This window comes from Pelecanus crispus, chromosome 3, assembly GCF_030463565.1.
Source record: "Pelecanus crispus isolate bPelCri1 chromosome 3, bPelCri1.pri, whole genome shotgun sequence".
Lineage (NCBI taxonomy): Eukaryota > Metazoa > Chordata > Aves > Pelecaniformes > Pelecanidae > Pelecanus > Pelecanus crispus.
In genome coordinates this window covers 73,550,779-73,572,483 of record NC_134645.1, presented here as the reverse complement: position 1 = coordinate 73,572,483, position 21,705 = coordinate 73,550,779, and the positions used below count along the sequence as shown (strand labels likewise).

Below are 21,705 nucleotides of genomic sequence, written 5' to 3'. Positions count from 1 at the left end.
AAAGTTTCTATTATGAACCCAAAGGGAGTAATGAATAAGATTTTTTTTTTTTTTTTGGCATGTGTGTGGAGAGGAAGATGGGAAAAATTAGGCATTAAAAATCAGTAATTAGGCAGTTAAGTGACAGTACAAAATCTGTTAAACATACTGTAAAATTAAATTAAAAATTGCAAGACCATTCCAGGGAAATTCTAAGCTGCAATTAGGATTTAATTTTTACAGTGTTGAAGAGTTAGATCTGATTTTTAAATCAGGCAACTCATCAGGGGAAAGCACTATCACTGGTGTTTAAAGAAGGTGCAGGAGTGTTGTGTATAATGTGAGGTTATCCCATGAGAGGACTCGCAGACCTCATCTGCAGTTCCCCCCCCGACCCTAGCTAAGGGACTGTGCGGGGCTCAGTGGCACTGAGGTTCTTTGCTGCCTGTGTGGGAACCCAGTCACCCTCCTGTTAATCCAGTTGCAAACACTCTCTGAGTGGTTTGAGCCTCCGCTCCCTTCCCTGCCCTGCACAGCCGTGTGCTTGCTTTCATAGAATCATAGAATAGAATCGTTTAGGTTGGAAAAGACCTTTAAGATCATCCAGTCCAACCATTAACCTACACTACCAAGTCTACTCTAAACCAATCAAGGGTAGACTAGACTAAACCATGTCCCAAAGTGCCACATCTACCCAATTTTTTAATACTTCCAGGGATGGTGACTCCACCACCTCTCTGGGCAGCCTGTTCCAATTCTTGACCACCCTTTCCATGAAGAAATTTTTCCTCATTTCCAACCTAAACCTCCCCTGGCGCAGCTTGAGCCCATTTCCTCTCGTCCTATCGCTAACTACATGGGAGAAGAGACCAACACCCACCTCACTACAACCTCCTTTCCTCACGGTGCCAAAACAGACCCTGAAAACTTACCAAGCTGAGGTGTGATGTGTCAGTGCCCCACCACTGACACCTGGACCTTTGACCCGGCAGAGAGTTTGAGATAGCTGCGGGGTGCAATACGCAGCATGGTGTGGGAGCTCTTCCCAGGGATGGGGTCAAGGGCGGTGGTTTCCCTCTCAGCTGCCTGTCCTGCCAGAGGATGGCAGGATAAGGCAGGTGCTCAGCACCTACCCCTCCGGCTCCAAGAAACCCTCCAGAGAACACGCTGGGCCCAGCGTACACGGAGTACCTGAGGAAATCCTATGAAAGCAAGCTGTGCCCCTCCTCAGGGCAAAGCGATAGGCAGATATTTTGTAAGGTTAGGACACTCTCAGACCTGCCCTGCTGGCACAGCTGGGGAAGCGATGCACTGTGGTGAACGAGGAAATGGCAGCGGGGTTTGGGATGGGGACATAGTAAGACAATATAACTGAAGTCTAGTGTCATGAAATCTCTTCAGCTCTGGTTTCTCCCTTCAGAACAGCATCACTTGCATATATCTATGAAACTGCTTTAAAGCCAAATACTATGCTCTCCAGCACAGCTTCAGATGGGTGCCAGAGAGGTAATTTTTTCCAGTTAGAGAAAACACTACATTTGAAAATACCCACTTTGAAAATCAAGTAACAGATATTCATTGAGGCTGGTTTCCTAGAGCAGCCATCAGTTTCCAGACGCAGAAACTCTCACAGACTTCCAAATTGCACATTCGCTTTCTTTACTTTCTCTGTATAAATATATGGAGATAAAAATAGAGCACAGTGTATTAGGCAGGGTTTTCTTCACCAGTGACATTAAGACCAGGAACATATGTGATGTAGAAACACTGGAAGATGACCAGCTGTGCTCTCAGTCTGTTCAGTCTGTTAATAGGACTAAACCTTCAGCTTTGGGCATTCTGAGGTACAGGTTGCAATGCAATAAGATATATAGAAGAAAAAGAAATAAGAAATTGGATAATGTATTTAATTTACTGTACTAATAGGCAGAAGTCTAGTTATGATGTTGCCAAACAAGCATATTTACTATTTTGCTATGGTGAGTTATTCTGGGTGTAAATTAATTTTCAGAGAACAGTGTCATTTGAGGAGGGAAAACAAAAATGTCAAGTCAAAACCTACTGCTCTTTATCACTTTTAAAGCAAACTAGATATTTAGAAATGTGTCAGAACAGACAAACTAATTTTATTTTTCCATAAGAAGCCATGCCAGTTTTTCCCCTTTTCTTTATCTTAAGCAGATTACTGTTATCACCACTCTTGCCAACAAGCAGACTCATTGGAATATTTTTCAAAAATGAGCACAAATATTGGATGCAAGCAGGTGGAATGAATTAATTATAAGCATATGGTTCTAACATAATGATTTCTGCAGTGTACTGTCGAGACATCTAAGGGTCTAGCTATACAACACACTTTGGCAACAAAGCTGCTTTAAGAAATTATCAGTTACACGGATAATGTTTGTGGAGCCAGATTTACTGAAATGATCCAGACTGAACATCCTGCCACACATACACATTTCTAGGACAGTTTTTATCTCTAAGCCATGGCAGTGGTGTGGTTTACACTGTTCTCCCAGTTACATTAGCACAACAGAACACAGCGTCAAACAAACACGGCAGGCTGAGACTGGGAGCATCAGTGGGGAGATGGCTTCTTAGGCCATCTTCACGCAGTACATTGTACAGCTGTACAATATGCCCTGTGCTAGCCTATATCAACTGCGCTTCCAGGCTGCAAGTCCTTTTGTGGCAGAGGCAACTCAAGATGTTCCTGGCTTGCACTGATCCTTGACCAATTCCCAATCTCCCCTGCTGATGCAAGTTATTACTCCCTTATTCAGTGGAGATGATCTCTGAGACAGACCACCGAAAAGGTCTGAATTAGAGAAAGAAAACTAGAGAACAATCTTAAAGGAAAAAAAAAAAAAGAAAATAAAAAGATCCCAGATCCACATAGCCACATATATTGGGGTCAGCTGGAAGTAAGAAGCAGCAGAGGGAGTGGGCTAGCCACTACTGTGATGACAGCACCAGGTACAGCTCAGCAGCACAGACCCTGGTGCAGCATCAGCCACCCTACTTTAGAGTAGAATAATATTACGGTTTTATATTGATCACATTTTCACATACAAATTCCCATTTTTTTGTTAGTTAATTTAAAATGTAGTAAAATTACAAATATCCTGAATATTTAATTGTTATTCATTATATTGGGTATTAAATTAAGCAGAAATGTGATGTGGCATCTTTGAAGATAGCTGTGAAGCAGAACAGATCAGAAACCAATAAATGTTTGTAGATTTTTTACAATGCAATCTGAATTCAGATATGAATTTGTGCCATTATTTTGTTTAAAAAAGTTTGCTTGTCTTCTCAGAGCATATTTATGATTATCTGAGAGCTCCATCTTTGTAAAATCTACTGTGAGACCAGCACTTAAAAAAATCAGATCCCCTTCTTGAAGAGCTTGAATACAGCTTCACATGGAAACTCATTTCTGTAAATATTGCTTTCTAAATCGGTCTTTAGATTCAGATTCATTTTTTGGTCTCAAGCCCTGCAGAATGGCCCAATATGGCACCTTACAGCTGCCATGAAAGGACAAGCAACCATAACGTTAGAGATGAATGCAAATGCTGTTGTTCTTAACAAAGCTTTCACAGACGAATTATCACAATACTTTAAAGCAAACAGACAAAAAACCCCAAACGACTGGCTTTTGTATAATCCAGTAGATGGTGCTATGATGCAATGAACTGGTTCAAAAGTACAAGAAATACAATGGATGTGAACATTTTATTCCTTTACCTGGTGCTGCTGCCTTTTTGGTAGCTGGTTTGGCTGCAGGAGCTTTTGCTGGCTCTAAAAAAAAGAGAACAAATTAAACTAATTACTACAAAGCGTTACATCTTAAAACCCCAGAAATCTGAGGAAAGGCTTCCAATGAGGTACAGCCTGTAGCATTTTTTTCACTGAAGAGTTAGACAAAGAGATTACCCAAAAAGAGAAGAGCTGAGTTGCCTTCAATAAACTCAAAGGCATCAACAAAATAGCCAGCTGAAGGGCTAGTAAACTCTTGCCGTCAGGCACTGAAGCACTTCTTTTAGTTTTTCTGTCTAGTAATTCAGTATCTATTGGCAAAGCAGACCAAAGCATGTACCTTGGGGTTCAGGCATGGCCTTGCCACTGAGGCAACAGCTATGGTCTGGGAGCCTCCACATTCGATCTTGCAGCTATGAGAGCAGAAGGTCCTGAACCCGCACATGACAGCGGGTGAGGATTCACTGCTGTAATTCAGCAGTGGTGCATCTTGGGTTCCCACAGCTATTCAGGGTGGCATCCTTTCTCCTAATCTGAATCTCTCCCTGATGAGAAAAGATGAAATTGGGCTACCTCTGCAAAGTACATTCATAGACGCAGCCACACCAGGAATCTCTGTCCGTCTTGAGGGACGGAGGAGCATTGGGAGAACCAACTGCATGTTTGATCCTGCACTTGAAAGAGCAACTGCTGGGTTCTTCTAGCAGAGAACCAGGCTCTCTCAGACTGCTTAACTGTAGTCCTCTTCTTGGTCTTTTCATGAAACATTTGCACTGTCCTCTCCTTGCTAAGGTAGAACATTTCCTTGCAGAATGAAGGTCCAAATGATGAAAGGTATGTGCATCCCCAAGCAGACTTGGAGAATCTCAGTCCTGGATAGAAGAACCTAACTAACTTACTGGATTTATTTACTCTTTACTAGTGTTTAGTTAATCATTTTTATCCTCAGGAACTATTAAAACAGACTGTTCTTAAAACCACGATAATTTGACAAATATCCGTAAGCTGAATTCCACCCACTTTCATAATGTTTTTTTTTAATCAACTAGAAAATCCTCTAATTTAAAACTCACATTTCCATATTTTGAGAGGAAATAATTAATCATTTTAATCACAATCTGAATTATGGAATGCCAAAAAAATGTTAGTTAATCCTTCACATCTGTCACTGTGTTATTGCAAAGAATATGGCTAAATAAGGAACGTAATTTTGAGTTCTCCCCCTCCAGTCTTTTGAGAAGTTCATAAAAGATGCATCAGATAGTCTTGTGAAACAGAATGAAAACAAAATATAGTTTGCATGTGTGGGATTGTTTTGTTTCCATCCATTTAAAAGTCTGCAGCAGATAATTATATCCTAACTTAGTTATTATCACAGCATTGTAATTACTTGGGGTGCTCACCCCTCCTTCAGGGAAATATGTAGAAGATGTTGAAGAAGAGTGTACTCAGTATTACTTTCCTGAGTGCCTGTTCTTGCAGAAAAAGCAGGAGATGCAACACACATTCTACAAGTGACAAGATGGACTTAAAAAACTGCAGGACTCCTGCGTTTATCCCCTTCTGAGCTCTCAGCTAGAGCTTGTTGGCCAGGGAGACTTTTTTTTACTTTTTGTTTGTAATATCTGTGAAAGAAAATTAAGCTAGGATTCTGTTTGTTCTACCAAGATTTTTATTTTCATTTGAAATATTTAAGTTCTGAGCAACTAAAATATTTTTGAGGAAAAAATTTAAAATTAAGGATATTTTTGACCAAAACCTTCTGTAATTTCATTTTTTATTTAACTTCTCAGTAGCATTGAAACAAAAGTGCCAAATGTTTTAACTTTCTTTTGTAAGTATATGCTTTTTAGTTTGTAATTCACAAATTATTTCAGTGTTAATGACTGCATCTTTATATAAATAAGTTTCAGCTGAACATTTCACCCTGCAAAATTCACTCATGTTATAAAGCTGGGAAGTTTTGCCATGACAGCTGCTGGGAAGTTATCCCATGAGGGCAATCACATGCCTAAATCAATAGATCCTTTAAGACCTGCTTGCAAACAGGCAGTTATTTCACTAACAGGACATTACTTGTAGAGTAAGTCCATTGAATCTGTTGTTCAATGTTTCTGCAAAAAAAAAGGAAACTAATATATAAGCTTTTCTTGATTGCTAAAAAAAAATCTTTTAATAAATTCTTGGAAAACTGAGAATGGCAGGGGATTCTTCTGCCATACAGGTCTGGAAAGATCACATATGGAGATGGGAGTCAGTGCATTCTTTAATTATGAATTTGAATAAGATTTCAAAGCCCCATAGCTTCCCTAATTTTTCTTGTATACTGTACTTTCAGAATGGAGATCTGAGCAGATGAAGTCTTGCCAGTGAGACTGTCTTATTGTCCTTACTGCATTGAGGCATTGATGCTTGCAAATTTGTAGAAAAGGAAGGTGTAAGAGTTCCCTTGTTAACAATACTATGTTCTCAGAGCATTTTTTGGTTATTTATGCAGAAGAGCCCAGCCCCTACCTCTCTTCTGCTTCAGAAGTCTATGTCTGAATCTGAGGTAACTAGATAGGCAGGGCCCCTGTTTTGCATTTGTGAAGATAAATTTGGTGATCCTCAGCATGTTGGACTCTCAGTCTTCTCAGCCCATTTACCAAAATTGTTGCCACTGAGAGCACGTTCAGCTGAGACCTCTTTTGACATTTCCTTCCCTATGAAACCTTTGTTTTCAAAGACAGTGATAGAAAAGATGGGAAGACACAACTGTCAGTCACAAAGAGGAGTGTGGAATTAGAAGCAGGATAAGAATGGATTTAGAAAGTAGGAGGCAGCTGAAGTCTAAACATGTCATTTTTCAATTATAAATGGTGTAGCTACTTTCTTCTTCGTATTTTCAACAATTCGATAACTATTATTTTGGATTATTGAAACATGCTGTTTGAAACTACATGACATATAAAAGAGATCATAACCTATGGCACAGAAGTTTCTTACTTTTGAGTTCTCTGGACACAGCAGCTTCTTTTTTATCTATAAGATAAAAAAACACATATGCATAAAAAATAGTTAGGAAGGATATAGGTAGATAGAAAACAGCAGTGTGTGCTTTAGAGGTGAAATAACTTGTTTGCTGCAAAGTACCTTTGAATAGTACAGTGAATCAGTTCACTTCTGTTTCATGGTACAGTTGCACTAATTTAACCTTAAGTGTAAATACAACAAAACCTGTGTGAACGTGAACATTTTTGTTTAAATTCAATATTGTAATATGTGAGATTCGACGTGTGATTGAGTTACCATGGCTTACATGTACTGGCTGAGCAATGGTTGCTCACCATGTGCACATTGTCAGGTTGCAGAAATGCAAGGGAAGATGTGATAGGAGCCTAAGAATACAGACATGTAATGAAAGGCATTATCTTCCTACAACTGTTGACAACCATACAATTGAGGCCTAGTTTGGAAGGCTCCACGTTAACACCTAGCCAAGATTCCAGCTGCCACATATTTCCCACATGCCAAAACAAATGGAAGATTTACAGCTAAAGAGAAGAGAGAAAGACTCTGAGCCATCATCCCTCCAGTCCAGCCTGGAGGCAAGGTCCCTGGTTCTCCAGACTTTTCCCAGTGTTCAATTAAAGTTCGAGCTAATGCACTTCCTTCATGTTTGTGAAAAAGAGCACGCATATGATTCTTACCGAAACTGAGCCAGCATGGGGTAGCTTATGAACCTGAAGAAACTCAGTCAGTCCTGCATATAGACCATGTAAGTGTAGGCAAAATCTGTCCCTGGTTGATTTAAATAAAGTTAAAGTAACTCGGCTATATCAAAATACAGCATGGCCAGGCAGCCTACCAGGGAGACTTAATTAGGCTGTTCAGTCTCATCTTCAGTTAAAGTGGCATTTTTGTGCCACATTTTTGTAGGGCTTTTTTCTGACGGCTGAGAGAAGATTTGGAATCTTTACCAAGTAGATGTAAGTGGGCAGAAATACTCAGCGATAGCTTCTCTCTCCATTATAATTCTTGGTACTATTCTACCTCAGGGCTTTTATCTGGATACAAAAATCGGCCGTTTTTATAACCCTGCTTGGGGCCTTACATACCTTTTTCACTAGTCTCACCTGTACAACTAAGAAATGATTCATGGAGGTCCTGTGAGACAGGAAGCAAAGAGATACATAGAGTAGTGGTAGAAGTTATTCCCCTGGCTGCTCATGAGGAAATGGAACATCCTCTCTAATAATCTATAGTGTGCCCAGAATATAGGCAGGATAAAGCTTTTGTCCACAACATATATGAATGATAAATTAGTTGTGCTCTTAAACACTAATACAAGAAATACTTCAGCTCAGAAGCTGCCAAAATAAGTAGCTTGCAAAACCAAGACTATCCCATTACTGATAATAATACAAAGTTGCTTCAGTTTCTGTTGCTCTCTAAATTGGTGTGAAGAAGTTGATATGAGATAAGGTAATGCAAATGACTGCCAAGTAGTCTAATAAGAAATCTTGAAAAATTCAGAGGAAGATACATTTCTATTTGGGTGATATGCTGCTCTGAACTGAAATTTTTCTAGGTTAATCCTCTGCTTCCACTAACTCTCTGTGAAAGCATGTTTTGCAGGCGTTACTTCAAAGTATAATAATTACCACATTTAGATGAAATTAATCATGAGGCAGCTGTTGGCCATGTTATCTGGCTAAGGAGCCTATTGAAGCCTTCAAGAAGTGCCTATTAGTTGCCAGATATGGAAATTTTAAAAGGTGTATATTGCAGCGATATGAATCATTTATCACAATAATCTTCTATTGCTGGAGGTTATAAAAAAATAAAAAAACTGGCAGCATCATTTACAATAACAGACTGGATCTAAATAAAGTCCTCAAGTTCTTTCTTTCCTTTTTTTATATGTCATCATTTATTAGGACAACATACTTTAATATATTTTAGAGCCATAATTTTTCTTAAAACAATCAATGTGTTTTTCCATCATCTGAAATACATAACATACAGTAAATTCTGACTAAATATCTGGACAACTTTTCCAGTAAGAAAAATCTTATTCTGGGGGGGGTGTGGTGTATATTTTTGTTTTGTTTTTTAATAGCAGAAGAATTACCAAAAGCTGATTCCAATAACACAGGTCGATATGAAAACAGACATATTTTTATTTTTAGGCTATTCTTTTCAAGACAAGGTGCCTAAAGTTTTATGTCTAAAGCCATACATCTGCAACTAGGCTGGAATGATTTACAAAAAATTGTCCAGAGGAGGTTTTGTAGGACCTTGAACCATGAGTGTTCCTTTGAAGGTATATAACATTTACATCTAGGCACTTCACACTTGAATTAAATAAATGACCTAATTGCAAAGAACTGAACAATTGGTAGATGTCACAGAAGGAGGGAAAACTGATCACAATTCCTGAAGTCCCTAAATGTAGTTATCTGCTGTAAAGCACAAATAGCATGTAATTAAACAACTCAAAGGAAAATAATACAAAAAAATGAATTGAACAATGAGTTACATTAGTGTAATTTAAGTCAATAAGCATTTTGCCTCTTTCATTTTTGTTTTGCACAGGTCTAGGGTTTAACTTTTAAACTATGGGAGTGTGGTTGGGGAACACAGTTTATGTTACATCAGCTTTTTATAGTCATTATGTCCTTCTTAAAAATGGCAACAACAAGCTCTCTGGTCTCTCAGTGGGTCTGGTTTTTTTAGGTTAATTAAGAGGAATTTCCAGAAGAAATTAACCTTTTTTTCAAACACCAGTGTTAGGTAACATATGAACATTATCCTAAATACATCTTTGCCAATCAACCTAACAAGTATAATCTCCAAAGATTTAGGCTATTTTCTTTAAAACTTTACATCTGAAGTCTGGCAACAGGAAAGGTAAGTGTATGACATGAGAATGATGCCTACACTTGGAAGCCATGTAACTTCATTAGGACCCATATAACACATGAACACCAGTCTGGGCGCTCTAGCAGCCTTGACCAGTACCAAAAGCACTGTGACTGTCCTTGGTATTGGTGACGGAACTATTTGATATCCAGCAACAGGGAATGCATTTTATTTTCAAGAAAAGTCCCACTTCTACAACAATGTAAAGCAATTAAAAAAAAAAAAACCCTTTAGTAGACTTACTATAGGAGGTAAGACTTCAGAATCTGATGCTTTTGGTAATTTGGTGCCCAATCTGATGCAGTCAGTTTTTCAGAAGTTGTTGAGGACACGTTTGATATTCAGGTCTTCTTAAAGGGCTTGTGTAAACTACCCAAATACTGAGCAATCAAAAAATCTTGGTTACCGCTAACAGCCCTAGCCATAGGCTTTTTTGAAAGCACCTGCAACAGGCTATAACAGGCTAAGCACGATAGCTAACAAAACCATTTGTCAGCTGTGGAGGACTGTGAAGCACCCTTTTCATTTTACAATTATTCTCAGGACATATTTGAGGACAGTTGTATTCTGGTCTTTACTCTGAAAAAGCAAGCATGGTTGTACAAGCTCCCTTCTTCCCAGGTGAATGAATAGTTTTTTCTTTTACTGACTCTTGAAAAAGATTAAAGTACAGAAAAACTTTTAAAAAATTATTTTATTAAAACCCCCAAATATTTAAACAAACATGATCTGACTTTGTTGTTATCTGTACAGGCTAAAAGGATTAATTTTGAATTTAAACTAAGAATGAGCATTTGACAGCCAGCACAGGTGTATCTCAGTAGAACAGCAAAGCAGTACTTTATTCTTTCGCCTCTTTTTAGCACGTAGCTCAATCTTTTCCTCAGGCCTCGATCAGCATTCTTTTGAAGTAAACTAGCAGTACACAGTAACTGCAAATGACATCTAAACTACACATGGGGCAAGAAAAAAAAAACCCTCTAAGCTTATATAGTGCCTTTCATGCTAGTGAGTCCCTAGGAGGTTGGTAATAAGCCATTAGACAAGGATGCCCCAGCGCTCTAGTACAGAGTGTGGTTGTTTGAGTTTAAACAAACTTCCAAAATGGAATATTTCAAACATTGCTCTGAAGTGAATTCTGGATCTGGGGTTCACAAAACTTTTAGACCTTTTTTAGCAATGGATTTATAATACAGCGTACATTGTACATTTGAGAACAGCAGATCTTCAGCAGCTCCATACAACCTATAATTTTTATATATAAAAAGAAGTTCTGGGAAGTAAATGGGTCTCAAATTGTACTCTCTTGAAAGGCTTCTCTGTGCTTTTTCTTCCTAGCAATCTCTCACTCAAATATATATGAGTATAAAAAAATCTTAAATTAAAACTGTTATTCAAATAAATGAATATTTCAGAGACAATATATTGATAACTCAGCTAATGATGCAACTGTTTAAAATAGCTGCTTAAACCCACTTTTACCATTGGAAGCAATATCTTATATGTTGTATCTAAACCGACCTTTCTTTTTGGAAGCTTACCAACGAACATGATGGTAATATCAAATTTACAAACAGAAACTAATTTCAGCATCAGTTGGCAACCACAGTGTCTTTTAGCTGATGATCACATACTAGAATGGATTTAATCAAACCCCACTGATTGGCTAATGATCTACATAGGTCCACAGAAAATAAGTTGTGTGATGAAGATGCCTCACACAACATGACCATAGCTCTACCAGCTGACTCCTTAAAGAAGAATGCTTCTAATAAGACTTGCACAAAGCTTGTGTCATTGCCTGGCTCTTACCATTTTTTTTTTTATTTAGGTATTCAATTCATTTTGTACTTAAAAGCAGGAGATGAAAAAGAGAAGAGGGCAGAAAAATTAACAGAAACTTCAAGAATCAAAGAGAATTGTGTTGAAAACTGAAATTATATATTCCAATGTGTTGAAGTCAAAATTCTGTTGGTTGTCCAGAAAAAATAGGCTTCTGGTTGTTATTACTGACCAAAGTACAATCAAGAGCATGCTTTGGGAGCTTGGTTCTGGCTTTGCAAATGCAATACAATAGCAGAGCTTTTAAGACAATGCACCTTACAAGTATGACAGCTAATGCTGCCTTGAGCAAGACTTCACAAGAGTGGAAATAAAATGACAGCAGGTGGCATCTGATGGCTGAGAATTTCCATCATATGAACGAAAAACATAATTAAAGTCGCCTAGAGACCAGTCTCAGTACAGTCTGCAGATGTACCAGAATTTAAAAACAATTTATTAAGTAGCAAGATTTGCAGTTAATGTGATTTACAGTGGTAAAAGAGCAAGACACCCCAGATAGCTGAGCATTATGAAAAATGAGCTGCTGTTGAACATATAGTAATTAAACAAGTATTTTCAAACCTCCTATTGAAATATACTGTGGTCTAGCATTTCTTTTTTCATTTACCTGGAGTTCTTAAAACTTATTTCTGCAAAATAATATTGATTTCAACTAATATTCCAACATTCTAAGAAGTGTTCAATTCTGAACAGTCTTTAAGAATTTGTTACTCAGTTTCTTTTTAATTTATACTATTTTTGAAATTTTTACACTAATTGTATGGTATTAATGAAGTAATTGTCATCTTACCACATCTCAAACCTTTTGGGAGTTTTTTTAATTTTGATTTCAGTCATGTCTGAAACAGCTGATGCCCACATATAAGGGCATTTTATCAGAGTGCCTACACTTTCTATTGTGATGTCTCCATTTTACAATTAAGATTTTAAAAATTTCATATTGCAGGGAATTAAAACAATATTGTTTCTTCTTTTCAGTGGGCTTAAAATCTAGGAAGGCTCTATCAAAACTGCTCATACTAATGTAAGATTCACTTTTTAACACACTTTTCCAAAACCCTAGAATTTGACATTGGCATAAAAGAGCTGTTCAGAAATACCAACATTTCTCCCACATGGAAAATTCTGTGTTTGAACCAACACTTGATTTTTTTCTCCCCATCTTAAACACTGAGCATGATATCGCCATATGCTCTGTGACAACTACTGACAAAAACTTCTCTTGCCTTTCCAAAGTATCATTTCTTGGTGAGCATAAGAAAGCATTCTCACTGCACCAGCGAGGCTGAAGATTAAAAAAAAAAAGAGAGAGAAAGAAAAAAGAAGGAAAAGCAAGGTACTTCACCACTGCTGCTTCAGAGCTGTTTCCTGCCCCATTTGGTGACAGCAATAAACTCCCCAACCAGAGTTTAACTAGCTTCCTTTGAGAATAACTTCAGAATAACAGGGAAATTTATTGGCAGAGGCCAGTAAGCCTTGAATCCCAGATTGCAGGTTTTGCATTTAAAACTCTCCAGGCTGTAGGACATGAAGTGAGGGGAAACTGCAGATGATGTTACTATTGCTGGGTGAAAATAGGAGGAAGGGTTGCTTCTGTAAGGTAAAATCAAGTTTCCTCAAGCAACGTGAGACTGGACTGTAAGAAACTATTCTCAAAAGGTATTGATAACCAATGTGGGATATGAAGGGGTTTGAAGAATTTAGGACTATGAAAAACTTGCTTACTAACTAACATTCTTCTGTTGTTGATTACAACAGAAAATAGGTGATAGTACTCTAAAATCTTAACAGATCATTTTGCATTGAAGCAGGAAAAATATTCAAGCCTGCCCTTCCACCCTCTTGAAAGGTGCTCTCTCTCCTCACCATCATCTCTATTTCCTCCCTACTCACAGTAGCAGGCTTTTTGGTCATTTCTTAATTTCTTTGGTGTCTCCAAGGCCCTTCTGATCACCAGCCCTTGTGTGTGTTGCTTCCCCACTGCACCATCTCACTGTACCACTATGTCCATCATCATTTACAAAGGAGCTCTATATTCTGTGCAGCCACTGCGTGCCTGCAAGCCCTGAGCAGCAGCACAGCATCAGAGGCAGGTAGTAGCCTAAAGCCCACAGATCTTTCTAGAAAGTTTTGTGGCAATGCACGGGGCTGAAATACTAAATGTTACCTCAAACAGATTTCCCAAGATCATTAAAAAAGTTCACTCAATAGAGTGAAAAATAAAGCAAGTAGAGAGGGATGTGAGCAAACAAGTGATCCAGCTACTCTTTCAGTAAGAAACAGCCTGCACTTTGGGAATGGCCAATTTCAACTGTACCCGTGATTCATGGTTCCACTAATTAGTGATTTCTCCTTTCTGCTTTGTAATTGCTGAAATGGATTCAGTCTCCCCCACTGCAGAGCAGGTGGAAACATGTTCCATTGCTTTCTGCATTCATCAGGAGCAGTTTAAAAAAGCAAAACTCTGGAGCACAATGTGAGATCACAGTCATCCACACACAGGAAACTGTAAGTGCAGTTAATTACACAAGCTGCAGTCATTTAGGGAAAAGGTAATGCTTTTTGTGTAGCAAATGCAGGTAATAACTTTAATTCCTAAAATATAAGAATCAGATCTTTTCCTGGAATAAACTGTCATTTGAATTAGTGTAAATACTGTAACAGCTGAAAATTTTGTTCAGCATTTTTTACCTTTTCTTGAAACAGCATGGGGGATATACTCTCTACATTTTTCTTAAGAAAGTTCAGCACCAATACTTTTTGAATGATTCACAAAAGGATTTTTTTTACAGTCAGAATAGGCTTTGTTAAGTGTATGTATGCTATGCGCCCTTGTGATATCTCTTTCTGTGCTTCTCAACACATTTCAATTTCTTTCTTTCTGTTGGATAAATGGATGTACAGATGGCATCTGTAGATATTACCACTAGGATGAAGATATTTTTCGTACTTCTGAACATAGATGTAGTCAGCATTCTCACTCTGTGAAAGGGGAGATCTTGAATAATGCTATGTCCATCCCTTCATCTTTATAGGTGACATGCTACCTAATTACACTCTCCTAAGTGAAGCAAAATCTATGGAAAAGGAACCTCATGCAGAACCTACTGCAATCAAGATAAAAATCAATACTTTTATAACCACATCTATGTATGGCTCTTCCACTTAGAACATCTGCCCATTCTATTATCCTAATCATTCAATAATACTTCATCCGACTTATTCTCTTAGAGTTACATAGAGCAAAGCCACCAAGTTGGCTCTGCTTCTTGAAAAACAGATCAAGAGAACAAGCATGGCCACTGGGAACATTTACTGAAACATTAAACAATTGTAACTAAGACTGAAATGTAAAGGATGCCCTATTATAAGTCAGGAATACCTCTGGTCTATGAACCTTTCTACGGGAAAGGCATCTAAGAGACTGAAGTATACTTTCAAATAAGTGACATGAAAGTCAAATATGTGTTCATTAAAACATCATAAAAGCTTTTAAAACTTCATTTCAAGGTCAAGGGAAAATTTACTCTTTCTTTATAAGTGTAAAGCAAAAGAAAAGAAAGAAAATCAACCTGACCCCAAACTCGGAGGATTCCTACAGACTTTGTTTAGCTGTGGGTCAAGCCTTCAACTTGTGTATTGAGTGACAGCAGGAAATAGATAGCACTGCGTAGGTATGTCATTGCAACCTGGCTGATGTGTCTGTGCATGGATTTTTCACATAGAATAATTATCCTAAATATCAGGCCTGCTGACTCAGATGTACATCTTATTTTGAAGGCACAGAACTGTTTTCCTTCATTAAAAGGATTAACTTTGTGTTGTTTGAGGCATAGGCATATTCTAATCCTGTTATTTCTGGATGTGACTGGAAAAATAAACATTACATTAATCCTCAGACCAACATAAAACAGGGCTGATGCAATAAATTAGATTCTTCAATTAAAGCTATGCCACCCAGCTGCTTGCACAGCACAGGTACTTCATTCTACGTATCTGAAAGTCCAAAGGCAAAGTGATTATTTGGTTACCTGTGTGGACTTTAGATTGAATATGTATCACCTTCAAGCTTGATTATTTCTAGTATCACATTTCCCCAAAAAGTTCTTTACAAGACTGACAATGCAGCGTCAGAAGAGATTGCCTGTCAGACAATAAAATGACTCCTATGCTTTGCTCAAGGAAGATTCTCTTGCCAACTCATCAAAGTGAGTTTGTAGTACAAGCCCAAGCCTCCTCCCTTTTCTCTGTATTTATTAAAAGCTTGACATTTCTAATTCTTTGCCAGCCAGATCTTACCAGCATCATTCATTATTTTCCTTTCTCCTGTCACTCCCTTCTTTGTGCAGTCAAAGATGGGGAAAGAACAAACACAAAGAAACAGGTCTGGTCTGAGCAATACTCGGCATAGCCTTGAAAGTGCTCAACTCACAATAGTTAGCAAAGGGGACACTGAAAGGTGCTTAAAGCTTATTCATCTGCTGCTAACATTTCATGGAGAGAGCAGGCACCTCAGACTGTGGATATTCACCTTCTTCTCTTCTAGAGCTTTCTTTGCACAACACATAGAATCATAGAATCGTTTAGGTTGGAAAAGACCTTTAAGATCATCCAGTCCAACTATTAACCTAACATTACGAAGTCCATGGAGGTGGGCAAGGATGGGAAGAGAGACAGTTTCCTCTAAAGCCAACTCATAGTAAATGAAAGAGGAGGTCAGTCTTCCACCTCAGAGACACCACATCAATCGCAATGGAGAGTCAGTCTTATGCTGAGCCACTTGCTACTGTGAGGTGAGGTGAGAGACAAGGGGAAGGGAGGAAAAACTTGTTTCTAACTCTTTACCTCTTTGCATTTCACCTCATTTCTAGCTCTTGAACACTAAACCCTAACCATGTCCTGGAAGGGCATAAGTGTTTGGTTTGGTCTTGGTATAAATAACGTTACCATTCCCAGCTGAAAAACTTTTTTAACGGGCAATAAGGGACAATATTCAATATTTGCAGAAACACCACAGTGACCTTGCAGCTTCTGTACTTTTTTTCAAAAGTGGTAGAGGTGCTTAGGAGCTCAGTTGTCACAGAAAATCAATGGGAGTTATGTGTCTGGCCTACTTTGACGCGTTTGTAAATCCCACCAGGTGCTATGCTACATCTGTAGGCACCTAAATGTCTTTGAAATCATGTTGTCAAACACTGCTGACGATGGACCATAGAATTCAAGGTTCACTGAGTGCTTTGAAACTTTCAGTGTAGGACACATTTGAGCTGCTTTTTGTCTTCTTTCAGGAGCAGACTCCCTTAACAGCCAGTCACATGAAGACCATGGGAATTGCTTTTCTGCTGTGTTTGCATCTCTACTCTGCTGGATTTTTTGCCTTGTCCCTCACTGTGAACCCATTTTTATTCTGTTTTTATCTGTTTGGGGAGATACAATTTGATTTTTACTAAATAGCCATATCTCTCTCTTCATGATTTCTGGAAATATCAATTAGAAAAGTGGGCTTTCCTATTTTCCATGGAAGACTGAATACTTAGCGAGGTTGACTACCAGTCAAGTGTTCAGCTTACAAAGGATTATAAAAATAATGTAGAAAGGAATTTCCATTTTTCCAATGAACCTGCAAGACAGTTGCCTCCAGCTGCATTCCTGCACTGACTCTCCACTCCATTCTCTTTTAGCTTATCATGTGTATCTCTGAGGATATACCTCTATAATGTTCAAGGCTAGAACACACCATCAGGTTATCTAGTCTGACACTTTGTTGTCAGAGACTCCTATATTTCAACTAGGCACCTTTTCAGCTGATGTGTATCTTCCATTAGGTAAACAATCATCTTCTGCAGCCATCAGAGAAAGCAATATCCACCCTATGCTGTGGTACTTTATCACTCTTAGTGTTAAGAGCATGTACCTCATTTTCAGTCTGGATTCAGTTAGCTTCAGCTCCCAGTCATTCATTCTTATTAAACTCTTCCTACTAGATTAAAGGGATCTATAGTAGCCAGAATCTTTTTTTTCTGCAAAGGTACTTAGTATCCGCAATAACAAAGTGACCTCTTTCTGAAGAGATGAATAGAATAGTTTATTCCTCTCTGTGAAGAATATCCTTAATTTGTAAATAACTGGAGTGACATTTTTCTGTTCCTTCTCCAATTTGGACACAATATCGACAACTTCCAGTCTCTCTAATACCTTGTGCACAGGTGATGCGTCGCCATGGTCTGTGTTCCCTGTTGTTTATAATTTCATGACTATATGAAAAAATATCAACCTCAACTTGCCATTCACCTTGCCGGTTTCAAAGCTACTTTCCAGATGTAAATGTAAGTGGCAATATAACACATGAGGCAGTAGGGAATTGGGCCCTGAGGTTAGAAAGACTATATTTGGGTGTCACAAGAGAATATAACTCTGAGTAATGGGATAAAATTAAGCAAGAGAAAATTTAGGCAGACTGGAATGAAATACTTCTTAAGTGTGAGATCTATTAGGTTGTAGAATAATCTTCTGTGGGAATTGATGGAGGCCTAGTTACTTCAGACATTTAAAACTAAACTGGATAAAGCACTTGAAGACATTCTGTAAGGAATTATCCTGCATTGCCAGAGGGAAGGATTAGATGACCTAGTAGGTCATTTCCATCTCCATTTTCTGTGATTTTGTTGTACAAAGCCCCCAAAACAGGAAATTGTTATCAAAGTCAAGAGATGCCACTAAACCCTGACTGTGTCGGAGGAAGAAGAGTCAATAACATCACCTGCTGGAAACTCTGCAGGAATCCTAATGCAACATTTCTGTGGGTTACTAAATACAACCAGCGCTAAGGGCTGGGTGCATAGCTTGTGTCTAAAAGCAGAAATCTCTACTACTGCAAAAATTTCAGAAAACAGCACATGAGTTATGAATAGGATCCAGGAGAGGAGGAGTAAGAAAGAAAAAATCAGGATGGGCCTGACATGCATAATAGTGTCAAGAGCGAGGAATTAGTCAGGAATGAATCAGCCTGTAGTACAGGAGATGAAACCTGAAGCTCCAATCAGCCAGCTGGGAAAACTAGATGTTTTTTTATATGCTTTGCTGTATGGGCATTGATTCATATAATGATATTACCAATTGAAATCATAGTTTCGATGAGACCAGAGCCAGGGTCTTTGCTAAGGGTTCTAGAAACACATAGCAAGCCAAGCCATGACCCCTGCAGAAACATACAAGTGGATGAACAGTCTAGCAGAGCAAGTTGTCAAAAGAATGTTCAGAAGTAATACCCTAGAGAAGGATCACATGGTTGTAAGGTCCATAACTTGATCTTTCTTTTGTGTGTGTGTGTGCTTTAACATGATTTGTTCCTAAATTTGCTCTCAACTCATAACACACTGTGCTCCCTTAATTATTGCTCTTATACATTCATTTGTCTGCATGAAGAATCACTAGGCAACTCACTGCTTATTATTTCTGTTACTTAATTTTTACATTTGTCTCTCCTCCTAATCTCTCTAAACCTCACTGCAAATAAACATGAATTATAGGTTTTGTACTGGGTCTGGCTGCAATGGAGTTAATTTTCTTCATAGCAGTCTGTGTGGTGCCGTGTTTTGGATTTGTGGCTCAAACATTGTTAACACACCAGTGGTTTGGCTATTGCTGAACAGTGCTTGCACAGCATCAAGGCTTCCTTTTTCTCCTACTCTGCCTACCCCCACCAAGCTGCGAAAAGGTCGGGAGTGGACACAGCTGGGACAGCTGACCCAAATTCACCAAAGGGATATTCCCTACCATATAATGTCATGCTCAGCAATAAAAACTGAAGGTAGATGAAGAACAGGGGGAAGGCTGGCTGTTGCTCAGACTGGCTGGGCATTGGTCTGCTTGTGGGAGGTGGTGAGTGATTGCCATTGCATCGCTTGTTTTTTCCTCTTTCTTTCATTTATTAAGCTGTCTTTGTCTAGACCCACAAGTTTTCTTCCTTTTCCTCTTCCTATTCTCTCCCATGTCCCATTAGTGGGTGGGGAGTGAGCGAATGGCTGTCTAGGTGTTTAGATGCTGGCCAAGGTCAACCCACTACAGTGTCTTTTTTTCATTAAAAAAAAAAAAATAAGCAAAGGAACAGTCAGACAGGGTTCTACCCCTCAGAACTCCTACCTTCTACATGTTGTAGCAGCCACTCTGAAAACAGGCCTGGACAATCCAAAATGCACAATAACATGTATACATGCACCTCAGTTCCTCACCACTGCAGTTTTTATCTTTTCCTCATAGTTTGTCTAATAAGGCACAAGAAAATTAATGAATAAACATGTTTTGTTTTCTGTACGTAACCAGCCACTTTCAAAGTACTTTGGGCTCTCTTGGTCTGGCTTCACAACTCCATTTTGCCCTCGTAAGCAGCCTAAATCAAGACAGCCTCTACACCTCACTGGCCCTTGCAGATCTGACATCAGGGTTCTTCTGAAAGCACCCATCACCCTCCCATCTGCTGACATCTATTGTGTGACATCTATCACATTAGGGAACATGAGACACATGGCAGTGCCCAAGCTGGGCTGATGAAAGCTGTCAGCACTTCAGTTATTTCCTAGCTGGAAATACACTCCTGGGAGTGGGCAGGGCAGAGTGAGGAGTTTCAAATCCTGCTCTTGAGAGACAACAGAGATGTCTTCCTACAAATGTGTGCAAGCACAACCCATTTGCTCATGAGAAAAAATCTGGGATCAACATTTGGATCCCAGATGAAGTGTTCAATCCATTGCAGATGGATCAACCCTCAGCATTTCAGGCAGTGTGGTGTGCATCTACTCCTCTAGATCAGTGGGTATGCCAAGCAGCATGGTTTTTTTTCTAAGTATAAACTTATGTCATAAGGTATATTTTAATTCATTTTACTTTTCTGGCAGTGCTGAAAGCACTGTCATTCCAAAATGTTTCTTCTGAGAATGGTGTCACATTTGGATAACATTCTAACATCTTTCTAGCCATGAAAGCAATAGGATAAGGAGTCTAAGGAAATAAGTAATAGGTTCATCATTTCATCAGCAAACTCTTTAAATAGCCACATTTGAAAGCAAACAACAAAAGACCCAGGCATATAAAAGGAAAGAAAAAGATAATTTGCCACCAGGTGTCAGTAGTTGTTCTCTTAATGTAACGGAAGGATTAATATCAAGACTGCAAGGGTAATGGTTGAGCCAAGGAAGTCACAAAATTAAATTGATTTTTTGTTGTTGTTCAGACCAGGAATTTAAAGATGATCAGAGGAATTTGTCTTCTTGTCTGTATAGAGCACAATAACAAAGAACACACTGTTGGTGTATAAAATGGTCTTTTCCCTCCATTTCCTATTAAATCATTGCTTTTTTTTTTTTTCAAATTACATAGACTGGCCTTTAAAGCAAAGAAACTACAGTTGATGACAATGCATCTGTGGTCAACCCATGCAAAAAATCACTGGGAGCTCGTAGGCCTTGTTTGCTTTTGCCTGATCACCTCCGCTCTTCTCTGCCTACATAATACTATAATATCCCTCCTCCAAAGTGTGATTAAACATAGATTTTCCTCCCAGCTACATGATCTCACTGGATGACAGTGCAGCAAGAATAACCTGGTTAACCTGGTTCTGTGGCAGTCATGAAGTAATGTTTTCAATTTTTACATGTAAGATTAACTTTTAGTTTATTTTTTCATGACTTCAGAGTGAGTTTGCTTGATTTGCAATGATATCATTAAAGTGTACCTCAGCATTTGTAACTTTAAACCCTCAGAGATTTTTCTTATTCAGGGGGCAAAGATTTACTTTGGTAGCTGGAGAGGCATCACCACTCCCCTTCTCCGCTAACACTGCCTGATGTGAAACATATGACATGGTATCATGCATCATAGTTACATCTTTGTCAGAGCCATATCTTTATCAGTGATCTGGATGAGGGGATCGACTGCAACCTCAGTGAGTTTGCAGATGACACCAAGTTGGGTGGGACTGTTGATCTGCTTGAGGGTAGAAAGGCTCTACAGAGGGATCTGGACAAGCTGGATAGATGGGTTGAGGCCAACAGTATGAGATTCAACAAGGCCAAGTGCTGGGTCTGGCACTTGGGTCACAACAACCCCATGCAGCGCTACAGGCTTGGGGAAGAGTGGCTGGAAAGCTGCGTGGCCGAAAAGGACCTGGGGGTGCTGCTTGACAGCCGGCTGAACATGAGCCAGCAGTGTGCCCAG

At 38.8% G+C, this 21,705-nt stretch overlaps 1 protein-coding gene across 1 annotated transcript in view; it reads right to left on the bottom strand.

Moving 5' to 3' along the window:
- Window positions 1-21,705, bottom strand: part of TRDN (triadin) — a 199,601-nt gene that overhangs the window by 90,698 nt on the left and 87,198 nt on the right. The window contains exons 15-16 of the mRNA XM_075707713.1: window positions 6,730-6,765; window positions 3,733-3,786 (exon numbers count right to left, since the gene is read on the bottom strand). Coding sequence (XP_075563828.1) covers window positions 3,733-3,786; window positions 6,730-6,765 — 90 coding nt within the window. The remainder of the gene's footprint in view (window positions 1-3,732; window positions 3,787-6,729; window positions 6,766-21,705) is intronic.